The 17,797-nt window shown below is 31.3% G+C and overlaps 1 protein-coding gene across 1 annotated transcript; it reads right to left on the bottom strand.

Moving 5' to 3' along the window:
• Positions 1-7,228: 7,228 nt before the first annotated feature.
• On the bottom strand, positions 7,229-16,494 carry LOC117128602. The gene has a single exon (XM_033281380.1). It carries the CDS (start codon positions 15,677-15,679, stop codon positions 14,615-14,617), a length of 1,065 nt encoding a protein of 354 aa, XP_033137271.1. The 5' UTR covers positions 15,680-16,494; the 3' UTR covers positions 7,229-14,614.
• Between the last annotated feature and the right edge of the window lie 1,303 nt (positions 16,495-17,797).

Genomic DNA, 17,797 nt, shown 5'->3' with positions numbered 1-17,797 from the left:
AAAGTGACTTTAGCCTAGTGGTTCTAAGAGAAATTACCAGTGCTAGAGGTGCTGGGTTCAATTACTCTTAACTGTATTCATTTATTTTGGCCCTAAATATAAAATGGGACACGTGTCACTCCCAGAACGCACGAATTGATGACGTGGCTTCACGGGAGAGAGGCGAGCATTTCTTTATATATATAGATATCTAATCGATTTTGTTGTTTTTATGGTCTATTAGTTATCATTTGGGTAAATTGGATTGCATATCTGAATTCAACTATAATATTTTTTATTCTATGTATCAAAATTTTGATTAATTTCTTATTTGCATTTAGGTGGTTGTTGTCTTAGATATGTAAATATATTTTATGAAGATTATGTATAACTTAAGATATATTGTGTTTAGAATGAAATAAAAAAAATAAACTAAAGTGTCTAATTCCAAATTACATAAATTAATATAATGATAATATTATGAATATTTTACAAAAGAACTAAGTTGAAATAGTTGGTTAATATTTTATTTTCATTTTTAATATGTTTTGAGTTGTCCTATGATTTATATTTATAAAATAAATTACAATTCTTATAAAATTATATATTTTTATTGTAGTTAAATCTATGATCTTAGATATAATTTGGATTAGTCGAGTCACCCATGTTGTGAATATATTGAGTTACATATATTCATTAAAATTCAAAATGAGCAGTAAACAAAATTGTGATTGTATTTGAAAATAATATTATATAAGTAAAATATAATTTATTGATATTTTTTTTGTAACTGAAAGATATTATATTCAACTAAATATTAACAAAATAAATAAAACATTTCAATATTACTAATTATAAACTATTCTGCCAATTAAACATATATAAGTATATATTACTTAATTATCTTATGTAATCATCAAAAAAATAGGTAGAAATAAAAATATTTTTATAACTTTTAATTTTTCTGTATTGTTTAAAAGTATGTTTTAAAAGAAATAATATTTTTTCTAATCTCTATAATATTATTTGAGAAGTCAGTTTCTTATAAATTGTTTATCTGTGTAAATTATTTTTAATGAAATCACATTATATACAAATTTTTATTTTTCATCTAAGAAAATATAGATATAAAGAAAGTATTTTATTACTTTAAAAGTATATTCTATGTTATTTAAAAATATTTTTTAAATGTAATATTACTATTTTGTTAACTTTTCCTTTTTATGAAATCATATTATATATACATATATTTTTCGTATTTCAATTCGTTTTTTTTTTACTTTATAAAATTTTCCTTTTTTATTATATGTATATGTTTTTTTGGAAAATTTTAAAAAGTAAACTAAATAAAAAATAAGTAATAGTATTTGAAATTAAAATTAATTCATAAAATGTATCAGTGTAATCAACCATCGTGAGAGTTAACACGTAGGAAACTGACTTATCAAATAATATTATAGAGATTAACAAGTCATAATGGTATCACGTAAAAAATTAATTAATATGACATATTTGATTATTTACAGTAATAATAAACAACTATAAATTTGAATTATAGTTTTTTAATTATAACAAAATCTGTTGAAAAAGAATCAAACAAAATCTTACTTAAATATTTAAATATTTTTTATAAAATAACATATTAATAAACTTTGTAATTAGTAATATAATATTATTATAAATAAATCTTAACTTAAATTTTAGTATAAAACAAGAAAATGACAATTATATACTATTTTTGTAAATTATATGAATTATATATGAAAATTATATTAAATAGGTAAATTAATAAATTTTATATTTTTTAACTGTTTCATTTAAATAAATTAGGTTAAACTTGTATATCTACAATTATATATTATCTTTTTAGTTATTTTGAAACTCTCAATAATATAATATATTGTTTAAAAATGTTTATATACAAAAATATAATAGTATATAATAACCTTTAGTTCATATACTTTTTAAAAAATATATGTTATTAGAAAATTATGAGATTTTAATAATTCATTTAAATATTAATGACAACTAAATTTTTAATTATAAATTTGTTTTTATTTTAACAATAAAAAAATATTTTGAGAAAATTTTAAAAAATATTACCAAAAATTTAAATATTATTTTTAGAAATAATATATTAATGTAGTAATAAAAAAGAAATTCAAAATAATATTTTAATGTTCCAAACTCAAAAATAGTTGTGTAATTTTCCAAAGTTTTCTTGAGAAAATATAAAATTTTGAAAATAAATATTCAAACTCAAAATGAAAATATTTCAAATTTTACAAAAATAAAATAATAGATAGTAAAAATAATTTTTTGAAATGCACCACAAAAACACTAAGTATATATGTTGTAAAAAGTAAAGCAATCTAATATTTTGAAGTCTTAATTTAGAAAAGAGGATAAAAGATAATATCATAACATCCAAAAATATATTATATCAATAAAAATTACTAAAATAATATGATAGATAATACTATGTATAAAATTTACTAAACCAATAGGGCTATATTATTTAAACAAAACAATGTTTTTACTTATAAATCCTGTAAAATACTAAAATGATATATGTTAAATATAAACTATCTTAAGCATATTTATTTTCTATAATATAAATAAAAATTTAAAATATATTATATGCATTTAAATAAAAAAATATTTTGAAGGAAGTTCTCTATTTGATTATTTCATACTGTTATTTTATTGTACCTAACTCAAAAATATATTAGTACGTAAAAAAAATTAATAACAAAGTAAATATAGTAAACAAATCACTATGTATTAATAATGCTGAATAAGAAATATAAACAACAATATTATAGAGTTACATAATATATAACACTAAAATGGAAATTATATATTTAAAATATTTTTTATAATATCAAACACATTTATAAAATGGAAAAATATATGCATGGACATGGGGGTTAAAATCTAGTTATCTATTAAAAGAAAAGTACACATTGAAAATAACCTCAATTTCATGTGGAATATTACTAAAAATGCCATTCCTTTTAAACTAAAACCTAGAACTCTCATTATTTTAGTCATTTAACAAACTCTTAGATGTTATAATATATCACTTTATTTATAGTCTAAATAGTTAAATCACCCCTCAAACTACTATAACACCTAAAACTTGTACGAGTGTATACAACATAATAGGAACTGTATTTAATTGAAGAGGTCAAGTTGGTCAAATCAGACAATACAAAACAAAACTACTTACAAACTTTAAACTAGATAGAATGAAAATGCTTATGAACCTGTTACACAACCATGACCAACATTTTCAATTTACTTTATTGAAAATGAAATTTTCCAATCTTTAATACGATCATCATAACTTCACTTCTAATTTGTCATATAAACAAATTCTACACGTTATAAACCAAATTACAGTTTGTAACCGAACCGGTTACATATAAACCAAATTCTACATTCTATACAATTCAAATTTGCATTTGTGTATACCAAATACTGTATTATATACAAAACGATTTTTTAATTAAAGTACACCAAATATTGCCAATATTTTTCAGAATTAGGCATTTTTCACTCACAACTAACTTAGGGGGCGACTGGTTTTCCCGCTACCACCCGCAAACGCAGCTTTTACGGGTGACTTATGACTGGTTAACTACCTAATGCGGTAACAGTCACATAATAAATTAACAATATTTACATTTAATATAATTATAAAAATATCAAAAATCATAAAATTATAATAAATATAAAATTTATATTTAGAAAGTTATAATTTTAATTTTTGAAAATTTATTGAAATTGCTTTTATTAAAAAAATTTATAATATTAATTAAAATATAATAGATATATTTTAATATTTTCATAATTTCAATTTTAAATTTTTTATTAAATATTTTTACTTTTGTATATATATTGAAAAAAAGAAAAAAATTTTACCCTCCCGCAACCGCAAACGCTAGCTGGAGCCAGCTTTTGAATTTATGAGATTCGGAGCGGTTTGAAACGGTTTAAAACGATTTGAGTGATTGTTGCAAACCACCGACAACCGCTACCAACCGCAAAAGCTGCGTTTGCGGATGGTAGCGGGAAAACCAGTCGCTCCCTTAATATCAAATCCAATCCTAAATAGTAAAGCAATATTTCATACAAACAGATAATCCTAATAGATTATACTGTGCACTTTTAGATATTTAATTATTCATTTCAATTAATTCCCAAGAACATTTCTAACCCTTTTTCTTTTTGTTTCAGAGGTATGGCTGTATCTCGTATGGGTAATGATCTTCTTCAGTAATAGTTTTTTGTAATACTTTTCTTATCCACCATGTTATTGTATCTTAGGGGAATATAACTTGTTTGATGTATTGGTTTGCTATTTTCACCTCTAAAATAGGGAACTCTATAATAGAGGTGAGATATGCTCCAATGTATTCCCCTAAAATAGCAATCTCTAAAATATAGAGTAAAAAATAGAGGAATGCTATTTCTTCCTCTATAAGACCATCTCCAATGTATTTCTCTATTTTTACCTCTAAAATAGAGGAATCCTATAATAGAGATGGGTTTTACTCCAATGTATTTCTCTAAAATAGAGATCTCTACATATAGAGCAAAATATAGAGGAATGCTATTTCTTCCCCTATAAATAGAGGAGAAAATAGCAATCTCTATTTTAGAGGCAAAAATAGAGATGGGTTGGAGTGATTTTGCCTCTAAATGCTATTATAGAGGTAGAAATAGAGGTGGGTTGGAGATGCTAAAATAGAGATCTCTATTATAGAGGAAAAAATAGAGGTGGGTTGGAGCAATTTCACCTCTAAATGCTATTATAGAGGTGAAAATAGCAATGGGTTGGAGATGCTCTTAGTCATGCGTTTGTTCAATAAAGCTCATTGGATATTTTGAAAACTAAATAACATAAGACACTAAAGCTCATTGCACTATGATAACAATAAACCTTACATTTCATGTTGTAATTATTTACTTGTATCAATGAGGCGTATCAAAACATCAAACATGTTATTGTAGAAGTACTGTAATGTAGCATGATCTTATAGAAGTGTATTGTATTCTTTACGAGATTAGGAAACCTTTGCTTCAAGGAAAAAAAATATTTATATTAGAAATAACATCCTAACTGACATATTAAAAAACTGATTATCAGATTAACCAGCTTCATGTCTTAGCCAAAAAAATGATTAAATTAATCAAGTCTCAGACATTAGCTTTTAAGCAAACCAATACATCAAACAAGTTATATTCCCCTAAGATAATAACCTAAAATGAAACTATTTCAACTCAGCACATTGTAAAATCATTTTCAACACAACAAATACCATGTAAAAAAAACACGGGTCCAAAGGCAAAAACAAACAGTCCAAGCATAATAAATGTGAACAAACAAAAAAAATACTCAATATTATAAGGAATACCAACATAAGCCATAAGTCAAAATCTATTACTCATTTGAACTGTAATAACACAATCAATACAACGAATATGATTCATCAGGAACGAAAAAAACCCTCAATCCAATGGCAGATAGAAGTAGAACTCATGAGTATCAAAACCCACATAAATCTGAATCAAAACTATACGTAAACACACAGAAATAACAGTTTCAAGTAAGAATCAAAAACACAATAAAACACATTAAACCAGATCAAATCTACTGGATATTGATACAAAACAGAGTAATAAAAAGAATAATATTGTCTTAAACTTTATTCTGGTTTTATTATTCTTTAAAGTAATTTGGTTGGTCTTATTTCTCGATATCAATTTCATGAGTTTCATCAAGTTATTACATCAAGCTGCATTTACAACAAACCACTGATCCTCAACTACCTTCACAATTGGTAACACCCGCACGACTGTGCTGATCAAAATCTAGTTGATGATTATTTTGCATGCAGTAATACTGTTGATGTTTCATTTTTTTGAATGAAAAAAGTTTCATGAGTCCGATTCGTCAACAACATTAAGAACGTAAACATCTTGACTATATACCATGAACTTATATACAAGAATTATGCATTTTCATTAGTATACTAATAATATGATGTCAATCGAATTGGCCGACCCAAAAATTAAGCCTAATTAAACTCTATAAATTAATATTATATTAATTAATAAATATAATAAATTAATTTGGTTCTCAATTAAAGGGATTAAAATATGGCATAAATAGAAAATGATAAGTTGATATTTTTTAGAAATAAATTATGTAGAATATGGTTTCGGTAAAATCATAAAATTATTAACATACATGTACAATTTATAGAAATATAAAAACATTGTAGTATTTGTTTTCTATTTACAACGAAGTGTGTTTTCAAAAACAATTAACACTTCATAATATTTAGATAATATTTAACCAGATTATAAAAAAAAACATATTTAGTATATATCTGATATATACAAAATAATATAATAAAAATAATATGAAAGCCAAGACTCTAAAATTTAAACATTGTATAAACGGTGAGATCAATTATTCTTATTATCTTACAAATATACATATGTTTACATATATAAATTTAAGAGGATTTTTAATTAAACTTCATAAATCAATAAATTATCCTAGTTCCAATATTATTAATTAATATAGGTTTACTAGATTTTAAAGTATTTCTCTGTATTAATAGGGCTATAAGGTTATTCGAGATGGTATACTCTAGTGTTGTAGTCACACTATAGGGCTATAAGGTTATTCGAGATGGTATACTCTAGTGTTAATAGTAGGGGTTATTGGTTGGTGTATTTTGATGGATTTAAAAATCTAAACTAAATCTAGTGTTATTGGTTCTATAATTTTAAAATATGTATTAAAATCACATGTTATTCGTTTAATGATTTATAAATTGTAATTCAAATCAAGTGTTATTCAATCATACGGATTTACTAATAGATTTGATTTCATAATGTATTTAAATGCAAAATTATTTGTTAAAAATACAAAGGCTCAAATCCGAGGGAAAACCTCTGGATTTGTAAATATTAATCCGAGAGAATTTAAAAATTTGTATACTTTACTTGGATTTATAAATATTGTATGGATTTCTAAATAAATCAAAATATATAAACCAATAACACCTCCTAAGATACAAGATCACATAATTATATGGGCCTAGTACATCCAGATTTTTGAATTAGTGGACCCATATGCGAACGGTTTGACTCAACATTTTTATGATGGTTGTTTTATTGGTTTTTAGATTTTGGTTTTTGGTTTTTAGTTTTTGGATTTTAGCTTTTAGTTTTAAATTTTTGGTTTTTAGTTTTGCAGTAGATTTAGATTTTTAAAAAATTTGAATGGTGATATTAGATTTTTGTTTTTAGTTTTTGGTTTTTGCAATACTAAGTAAAACCAAAAAATAGGAAATATAGCTTATATGTATCAAAAATATTTTTTTTTGTGATGACTAACTTCGAATGATTAAGTTTATTTTATTGATAAATATAGGAGTTATTTTTTTACATCAGTTTATTATTATACAAAAATAACATTCAAATATAATAATAGTTTTAGTAAAATAAAGATTTTTATGGTTAGCATAAATGTAATTTACTATATTAAATAAAAACTTGTGATAATTTTATTCAATATTGTTATAATTTTAGTATTTCCTATAATATTATTCAATATTGTTATAATTTTAGTATAACTAAGCTGTGTTATATTAAGAAAAGATGTAATATGCCTTACGTGTGCCTTAGCTATTATATAGATGTGCTCAGGGATTATTATTAGCAATCAAGAATGCCTTAGGTAAAGTGTGTTACGTATTATCCATATCATAGTACCAAAATGCCTTACGTAAGTTATATTTGTAATAATGCATAAATGTAAAAAAAGTTTATAGCAAGAAAACTAGAAAAAGTTGATTTTTGTTTTTTGTTTAGAAATTGACAGTTATTTAAAAATTAGTTTTCTTAATTTTCAGAAAACCATTTATCAAAAAGTTTGATCGGGTAAAAAATGGTTTTTGGAAAAAACAAAAACTTAAAAATATTCTAGAAACTAGAAAAATCAAAGGGAATTGGACTGTATAACCTTCAAACAAATTATAATTCATTAGATAACTAAAACCTCTAACTTTTATCTACAATATATATATTTTATGTAATAATGTTATATTACCCTTCAATTCAACATGTGCAACTTGCGAAAAATTATTTATTAAAATAAATATTAAAGAAATGATTTAATAAATTATGATTATCATTGGTGCATATCTATTTCTTTTCTTCTTCTTCTTCCTCTTCTTCTCCAATCTTTGTTTTTTTTTCATACATACGAACACAAACCACTTCATCTCAAGACGAAGAAAGAGCATGGATTCTTGGTTTGTGGAATTGAGTTTGGAAGAGAAGATGTCACCGTAGAAAACGACGAGGTGACATCATGATTTCTTTTTTTGAGTTTCTTTAGTGTTGTTGATCTTGATTTTTTCATTGTTATTTAAATTGTTATAGTATGCTGTATTGATATGGTATGGTGAAGAATAATTACGCTGGACCAGTGCATGCATGTATCACCATGTTTGCAAAAAGAGGAAGATGTGAAGAAGATGAACTCGCCGACTATACTATATGTAGTGAAAGAAAATTATAATCTAGTGCAATTCTTATATTTTTGTACCATTCGCAAGTACCAAACTAAATAGTATGCTACGGTTCTTGTATTATTGTACCATTCACAAGAAATGGAATAACACTTACATCTTTACTTTTCACTTACATTGACAAACATATATATTTCTTGTTACTCTATACATGTCACCTACACATATACAATCAGTATTACTATCACCATGGATTGTTTGATAAATTCATTATTTAGCAATTTCTAGTTTTCAACTAAATGTACTATACTATGTATTTTGTTCTATACTACTTGGGTTTAGCGTTTATACTTGGGTTTAGGGTTTAGAGATTAAGATTTAGGGTTTAGTATTTGGAAGGTGGGGGTTGAAGTTTGGGTTTAGTGACTGTATTATGTATGTTCCATTGACGATTAATAAAGAGTGTTCTATTTTACTCACCAGTTTGTACTATACTATGTATTTTGTTTCATTCTATTTGAGTTTAGAGTCTATGCTTGGGTTTATGGTTTAGTGATTAGGATTTAGGGTTTAGTATTTGGAAGGTGGGGGTTTAGATTTGGGTTTAGTGATAGCATTTTTGGGTTGAGTAAATTAGCTCAATATCCAAAAAGAAGTGAGATACCATAGAGTTGAGGGAAAATGGTGATGATGGGGGGAAAAAAATTGGGGGGAAATAGGGTATAGAGTGCAAATAGGGTATATGTTGTGGGTAGGGAATACAAATTCTCTTTTGGGTTTAGTATTCAAAATTTAGGTATGAGTTCAGCATTGAGGAGTTGTGTGTTGGATTGGAGTCCTATACTATTCAAAATTAGGTCTGGATTTAGTTTAATATATACTATTTTCAGATTTTGATAATTGGGGTTTGAGGTTTATATTTGGATTTAGGGTTCAGTAATTAGGGTTTAGGGTTTAGATGGAAGGGTGATGTTTAAAGTTTATGATTTATTATTTAGGAGCTGAGGTTTGGAGTAAAGTTTAGTATTTACTAGATGTGAGTGGATTTGAAATCCTATTATATTTCAGCGATATGGTATAGAAAAATCAGATGCATATTTATGTGGAAAAGAAGTTTGTAGTGTTGGTTGTATTACATGTGATAACTAATTGTGGAGTGTCAAATTGTTGATGTCATCAATTTCTTCTCTCTATTACCGGCAACTTGAACAAAAAAAAAATAGCATCGGATAAAACTTGACATAATTGTTATGGACTTAATTATGTCAAAATCAATATTTTGCACTTAATTTCCTTTTCAAACTTGGTCATCTTGCAAATTCTCCCAAAAATCAAACTATCAAACTTTGATTCTCATGGGTTGGTTGTTTTTTGGCGTCAGTTATAAATTTATAAATAACGTCAAGATGATGCTGATTGTAAGATCATGACAAAGGTCAAATATTTTACTATTTTATTTCAAAAAGTAGAAAAGGTAGTTATGTTGGAATTATGCTTTGGTGCTTCCAGAAATTCGTATAAACTTTTGAAAGTTTTAATTCACTTTTCCGTCCACAAAATCTATTTGTTCTGAGATATATATATATATATATATTTTTTTTTGGTGTAAAGTTCTGAGATATAATTGCCTACCAAATCAAGCATATTCACAGTACAAATGATTAAAGGGTATAATATAAGATGCCTCCAGAACAACCAACACAAAATCCTGTGTTTATTCCTCGAATCTAAACATGGCCAACAAAAATATATAAAAGACAAGGCACATAATAAAAACGAACATGCATATCCATTTGCATATGCATTAACGCGTACATGTTGCCATAAAGACTTTAATAAATAGTTGTCAAAACAAAAACAGACTTTATTGAATAGAATGTCGACATGTAAATATATCGTAGATAGCATGACAATCACGTGAATTTATAAAATGGGACAGTGTGTCTGATGACTCAACATCTGCAAGGTAACATGGTGAAAGCCTGTTAAAAAGTATAGTTTCAGAACCATAGCTTTAATCAATTAAGATCAAAACAATCATTCATGTGTGGTTCGTACAATATTGAAATGTTACTCATACAATATTCCAAGAGTTACTTTCGTTTATTGAAATGTAATCATACAATATTCCATTTCCCAAATGAGAATCTCTAATTCAGTATCAGTATGCAAAAGTATGAGGTTGCATCTTATATTGTTAATATGCCCTCACCGATCCATTGAAACTATCAAGTGTTGAACCAACTATGTCACGAAAATATATATCATATTCTTTCCATAAGCCATCTAATGTATATGGCACCATCTCCCCCATTTGACCTAACGTTGTTATGCTCTAAACGCTCGTAGATAACTTGCCCCATGTTTGATCAATTATTTCAGATATTTGGACTTCTTCCTATAAGAATGATCTCGTCTTTGCAATTTTGAGGGTCTCCTGAAAATCTTGTGAATAATAGGGGAAATCGTGTGTTATTACTTGAATCAAAGTGTTCCCTTATATAGGGGATTACAAGATAAAGATAAAAGGAAAGAGTACAAATCCTAAACTAAAAGGAAATAAGAAATATCCTTAAAGATAAACATGAAAGGGAAATGGAAACTTCTAATCCCTAAGGTCGGTCCACACATTGGCCGCCTCTCTCTCCTATCCGGATGCGGTCTTGGACTTGGGCCTGGACGCATCCTACTTGGTCGGTTACTCCTTGGTAGGGTTACTAGCAATCCACATTATTCATAACACTCCCCCTTGGATGCTATAACCATATGGGCTCGTATCATGCACGATGTTGCCTCGTTAAAACCTCTCTAGGAAAACCAAAAACCCAAGGTGGGAAAAATGGAAACCATAGACAGGAAAAAGAGTACAACGCATGACACTCCCCCTGATGAAGGCATCACTGAAGATCCTTCAGCCGGCGCATCCCTATCTGATTAACCAGCTTCCTGAACGTTGAGGTTGGCAGAGACTTGGTGAAGAGGTCGGCTGAGTTGTCACTGGATCGAACTTGAACTACTTGAACCTCCTTTGCCTTCTGCAAGTCGTGGGTGAAGAAGAACTTGGGCAGGATGTGCTTTGTCCTGTCTCCCTTGATGTATCCTTCCTTGAGCTGAGCAATGCACACTGCATTGTCCTCGTAGATGATCATTGGCTCCTCCTTCTCTTGTCCCACGGCCAGACCACTCTCTCTTAAGACATGGCCGGTCATGTTCCTCAACCAAACAAGCTCACGGCTTGCCTCATATATGGCTATGATCTCGGCGTGATTGGATGATGTGGCCACTAAGGTTTGCTTAGTAGAACGCCAGCATATTGCGGCTCCACTGTTTATAAACACATAACCTGTTTGAGATCTAGCCTGGTGTGGGTCGGATAAGTAGCCAGCATCTGCATATCCCACCAAACTCTCTCCTGGCCGGTTGGTGTAGAACAAACCGAGATCCTTTGTCCCTTGCAGATATCTGAACAGATGTTTCACTCCGTTCCAGTGCCTTAAGGTCGGATATGAACCAAATCTAGATAGTAAGCTCACGGAAAAGCTGATGTCCGGTCTAGTGTGACTAGCCAAGTACATTAAGGCCCCAATGGCACTTAGATAAGGCACCTCCGGTCCGAGTGCTTCCTCGTCCGGCTTCTTAGGTCCGTATGGATCCTTCTCAAGGTCTAAGGACCTCACGATCATAGGACTCGCCAAGGGGTGAGCCTGGTCCATATTGAATTGCTTGAGTATCTTTTCTGTATAAGTTTCTTGGTGCACAAGGATTCCTTTCTCCATATACTCAAACTGTAATCCCAAACAGAACTTAGTTTTCCCTAAGTCTTTCATCTCGAACTCTTTCTTTAAACACTCAACGGTTCTCTCCAGGGGTTCCTATTATATTCAGGTCATCCACATAAACTGACATTATCACAAAGCCCTTGCTGTCGAATTTCTTTATGAATATACATGGACTTATTGGATCATTCTTATAACCCTCTTTCACTAGGTACTCGGATAACCTATTGTACCACATTCGACCTGATTGCTTTAAACCGTATAAGGCTTTATTCAACTTAATGCAATGTTGTTCTCGAGAACCTCTCTTATCTTTGAGCTCAATACCCTCTGGAATTCTCATATGAATTTTATTATTCAGTGGTCCGTATAAGTATGCAGTTACTACATCCATTAGGCGTAAATCTATGTTCTCTTTCACGGCCAGACTGATTAGATATCTCAATGTAGTTGCATCCACCACAGGGGAGTAAGTCTCCTCATAGTCTATTCCTGGTCTTTGTGAGAATCCTTGTGCTACAAACCGTGCTTTGTATCTCACTACTTCTCCTCTCTCGTTTCTCTTCCTTACAAAGACCCATTTGTATCCCACTGGTTTGACATCTCTTGGTGTCAAGATTATAGGGCCAAAGACGCCTCTCTTTCTCAATGATTCTAACTCCACGTTTATAGCTTCTTTCCATTTGATCCAATCTGATCTTAGCATGCATTCTTGTATGGACGTGGGTTCTAGATCCTCACCTTTATCCATGATCTCAAGTGCTACCTTATATGCAAACAAATCATCAACGTTGATATCTTTTCTGTTCCATTGTTTTCCAGACATTACATGGTTTATAGAGATCTCTTGGTTGTCCGGCTCTTGTGTCCCGTGAAGTCCAGCGTCCCGGACCTCACTATGAGGAACGACCGGATCATCGGGTGTGGCCGGCTCACTTGTCTCGACCGTTCTGGTCGGCTCGGCCGGTCCATCTATGTCCTGGACGGTTTCCTTGATGCTCTCGGATCCAGCACCTCTCATGGACTTCCGAGGCTGTTTGTCTTTGGAACCAATTGATCTACCACGTTTTAAACGTTGCTTAGACTCTGTAGCCACTTGACATTGTCCATTCTGGATGTCTAATCATATAGGTGCATTACAAGCCGGGATGTGTGATATTGTTACTCTATTTGGGTCAGCAAATGTATCTGGCAGTTGATTAGCTAGCTCTTGAAGATGTATAATCTTTTGGACTTCTATATCACAATCTTTAGTCCGAGGATCTTGCCAAGATATGGATGGTCTAAACCATTCTAAATCTTTAATGATCAACCGGCTGTTATCTCCCCCTAAGGACGGATATGTGGACTCATCAAACTGTGAGTCTTCGTATCTGGCCTTAAACAAATCACCGGTTGTTGGCTCAAGATACTTTATAATGCTTGGAGAATCATATCCTACGTATATTCCCATCCTCCTCTGTGGTCCCATCTTAGTTCTCTGTGGTGGAGCAATTGGAACGTAGACGGCACATCCGAATGTCTTGATGTGGGACACGTCTGGCTCATGACCCGTAAGTAGTTGGGATGGTGAATATCTATGCTCACTAGATGGCCTGATGCGAATCAGTTCTGCTGCATGTAAAACCGCATGTCCCCATGCTGATACCGGAAGTTGAGACTTCATTAGCAATGGCCGGGCTATCAGCTGGATACGTTTAATCAAGGATTCGGCCAAGCCGTTCTGTGTATGGCCATGTGCCACGGAGTGTTCTACTCTTATCCCCATGGACATACAGTATTCATTAAACGCTTCGGACGTGAATTCACCAGCATTGTCTAGACGTATAGTCTTAAGAGGGAAGTCTGGAAAGTGTGCTCTCAGCCTTATCATCTGAGCAAGCAGCCGTGCAAAGGCTAGGTTCCGTGTGGATAGTAGCCATACATGCGACCATCTGGTCGATGCATCAATAAGGACTATGAACTATCTAAACGTCCCACAAGGTGGGTGTATTGGGCCACATATGTCTCCTTGATCCTTTCCAGAAAGTTTAAGGTTTCTTTATTAACCTTGGCTGGTGATGGCCTAGTTATGAGTTTCCCTTGTGCACATGCTGCACATGTGAGATTTTGTGGGATCACTCCTTTAAACGTGTGCCCTTGTAAATTCATCATCAATTTTCACATCATTCCTATTCCGGGATGGCCAAGCCGGTTATGCCATACATAAGATCTTTAAAACTTTCTTTATTATAAATATCATAACACAAAATAAAAACACCAAATCAAAAACATAAAGCAATAAGACAAGTGATTCGAAAACTAGTCCTTTAGACAATCAGAAGTCTCAAAGTCCATTAGATCATCTTGGTCGGATTCTTTGTCAGCATCATATCCATGTCCTTTGTCATCATGACCGGTTTTTTGGATCATGTTTGCCTCCGGATTCTTGTTCTTGAGGCTCTCTTGGTAGAGGTCGCACAAGTGTTTCGGAGTTCTACAATTCTTGGCCCAATGGTTGTCCATCCCGCATCTGTGGCATACTGACTTGGACGTGTAAGATGGTTTGGATATGCCACCTCGTCCGCGGCCATAACTGCCTCGACCTCGGCCGTAATTGGAACCACGACCACGGTTATTGTGGTTTCCTTTTCGGCCGGTCGAGTAGCTGTCTCGGCCGTTCTGGTTTTCACGCCCACGCCTCTTGTACCCACCACGGCCATTGCCGTGTGGTCTCCTGTTGTCTTGGGCGTAGTAAGTCTCTTTGGGATCTTTCTTTTCAACCGCATGGGCTTCGGGTAATGGTGCTGCCCCGACCGGTCTGGCCCCACTATTCTTCATTAGGAGCTCATTGTTTGCCTCAGCCAAAAGTAGACACGAGATCAGATCAGTATATGTGGCAAAACCTTTTGTTCTATCTTGCTCTTGCAACACTGAATTCGACTGATTGAAAGTCGTATAGGTCTTTTCAAGCATCATCATATCGGATACTTCTTCACCACAAAGCCTTAGTATTGAAACTATTTTGAACAAGGCTGAATTGTACTCATCCACTGACTTGAAGTTTAAGAATCTTAGATGCATCCAGTTGTGCCTTGCCTTTGGAAGCAACACCATCTTTTGGTGATCATATCTATGCTTTAAAGCAATCCAAAGATCTAGTGGATTTTCAATTGTCATGTACTGATCTTTAAGACCTTCAATGAGATGATGGCGCATAAAGCTTATGGCCCTGTATCTATTCTTTTCATTCTCATTGTTGTCCTCGGTGATAGTATCACCAAGTCCCTTAGACTTTAGACTGATCCTTGTATCTAGCGCCCACTGCAAGTAATTGTCTCCGGAGAGATTAAGGGCTGCATAGTCTCTGTTTGCTATTTTCGACATCTGAATCACATTATCATTTAAGGTTTTAGATTCACAATGTGATCATGTGGCCGCAGGATAATAAGCAAGCTCGGCCACAACATGTCTTACGCATTCATGATATTCAAACAATACTAATCGACCATGGTGCTATCAATCATAAGCCACACTGCTATATAGGTTTACTAATGCAAGCAACCTAAGTTCATGTGATCTATATGCTGGTCGATCTTGTTATAATCAGTTATGAATGCAATACCATGTTTGGATTCATGTAAAGCAATCAAAACTATACTTACTTCTTTTATATTACTTAGGGTTTCAATCTTTTAAATTCTATCAATCTTATGTTAAGGTTTCAAGGCCATAAGTATTTGTATACTTAGCTTGATTATTTCAAACAATCTAACAATCCTAAACCTCAGATCAAACAAGAAATCAAGCAAGCAAGAACAATCTAAAAATCGGATTCTAGCTTCTTTAGGGTTTAGGGTTTTCGATTCCTTCATTAGGGTTTGTCATGTTTCAGATTTAATCAATCAAACATACAATCATGTTCTAGTTGGAATCATATATCTTTCTAGTTTTAAGATTTGTCGATTTTAATCTTGAAGTTTCTTTTAGGTTTCATCATGAGCATAGTTTCCATAATAATGGATTTAGGGTTTATGTTCTTTATCTAGGTTCTCAGATTTTATGTTTATACCTTTGTTTTGTAGAGGTATAGAACCGGACCACCTGAGAATGGATGAAACTTCGAGCTGAGACGAATGGACGCTTGCTGCCTCCTATCGGGTCGCGGATGTAGTCGGACGCGAGCTGAGGACGGATGCGAGCTGTCTCGGGTGCGAGGTCCTCTCGGATGGACGCGTTCTTCTCGTGTGCGAGCTGAGGACGCGATCAGGAAGCTGAGGACGTTCGGTCTTGAGGACGTCAAGGTTTTAGAACGAACAGGGAACGTCTAGGGTTTTAGGTTGAGTCGCCGGTTTAGGCTTTTTAGGTTTTGATTTAGGTTTCAGGGATTTAGAGGCTATCGTGCTGATAACGTGTTGTGAATAATTGGGGAAATCGTGTGTTATTACTTGAATCAAAGTATTCCCTTATATAGGGGATTACAAGATAAGGATAAAAGGAAAAAGTACAAATCCTAAGCTAAAAGGAAATAGGAAATATCCTTAAAGATAAACATGAAAGGGAAAAGGAAACTTCTAATCCCTAAGGTCGGTCCACACATTGGCCGCCTCTCTCTCCTATCCGGATGCGGTCTTGGACTTGGGCCTGGACGCATCCTACTTGGTCGGTTACTCCTTGGTATGGTTACTAGCAATCCACATTATTCATAACAGTCGATATTATTGTGTAACTTATCATTTATATTTTTCATACACACCACAAAATTAATGCAAACATGATTCAAATAATTTGAAGGCGATCTATAAATCAAATATTCATGTTTGAAAAAACCGATGATTTGGACCAGGATTGAAGGAATTCGAGAAAAATGTTTGTAAATCCGAAAAAAATCAAAAGTATATGGATAATTATAGTAAAAACTCTATAAATTAATAATATTGGGATTTCCGTATTTTATTAATTTATAGAGATTAATTTACAAAAAGTTTCTTGTTTTACATTTTTCTATTTGAAAATTTATTTTTTCCTAAAATAAGAAAAATATTTGATTTTAGTATATATAGATTAATTAACTTTATGAAATTCGACATGTATATTAGTTTAATTATATTATTTGGTGTGTATAAAATATGTTTCATAGAATTCAAATGTGGTTTTAGATATAATTTACTAAATCTTATCAAAATATATTAAATGTTAAGAAAATATAAAGATGATCCATGGTGAATATATACAAACAATATAATGGTTGGTTTGTACTTATATTAATTTATTATTATAATGTAACCATATTTACATAGGAATTTCTAAAGAAAATATTATCTTATTATTTTATCGATTTGTGTCATATTTTGAATCGGCCCAACTTAGGAACGAAAAAATTTATTAATTTATGCTGTTTATTAATTTATAGAGTATTAATTTATAGAGTTTATATCGTAATTCCTCTTCCGATCCTTGGAAATGTTGTATATTACGATTAATCTCTCTTGACTGTAATTTCTT

This window comes from Brassica rapa, chromosome A09 (genome assembly GCF_000309985.2).
Source record: "Brassica rapa cultivar Chiifu-401-42 chromosome A09, CAAS_Brap_v3.01, whole genome shotgun sequence".
Lineage (NCBI taxonomy): Eukaryota > Viridiplantae > Streptophyta > Magnoliopsida > Brassicales > Brassicaceae > Brassica > Brassica rapa.
Note: the sequence above shows the minus strand (reverse complement) of the source record. Positions and strands in the feature narration are given on the sequence as shown.

Coding starts and splice junctions, on each gene's coding strand:
- LOC117128602 (XM_033281380.1), bottom strand. CDS start 15,679: ATGTCGAAAATAGCAAACAGAGACTATGCAGCCCTTAATCTCTCCGGA.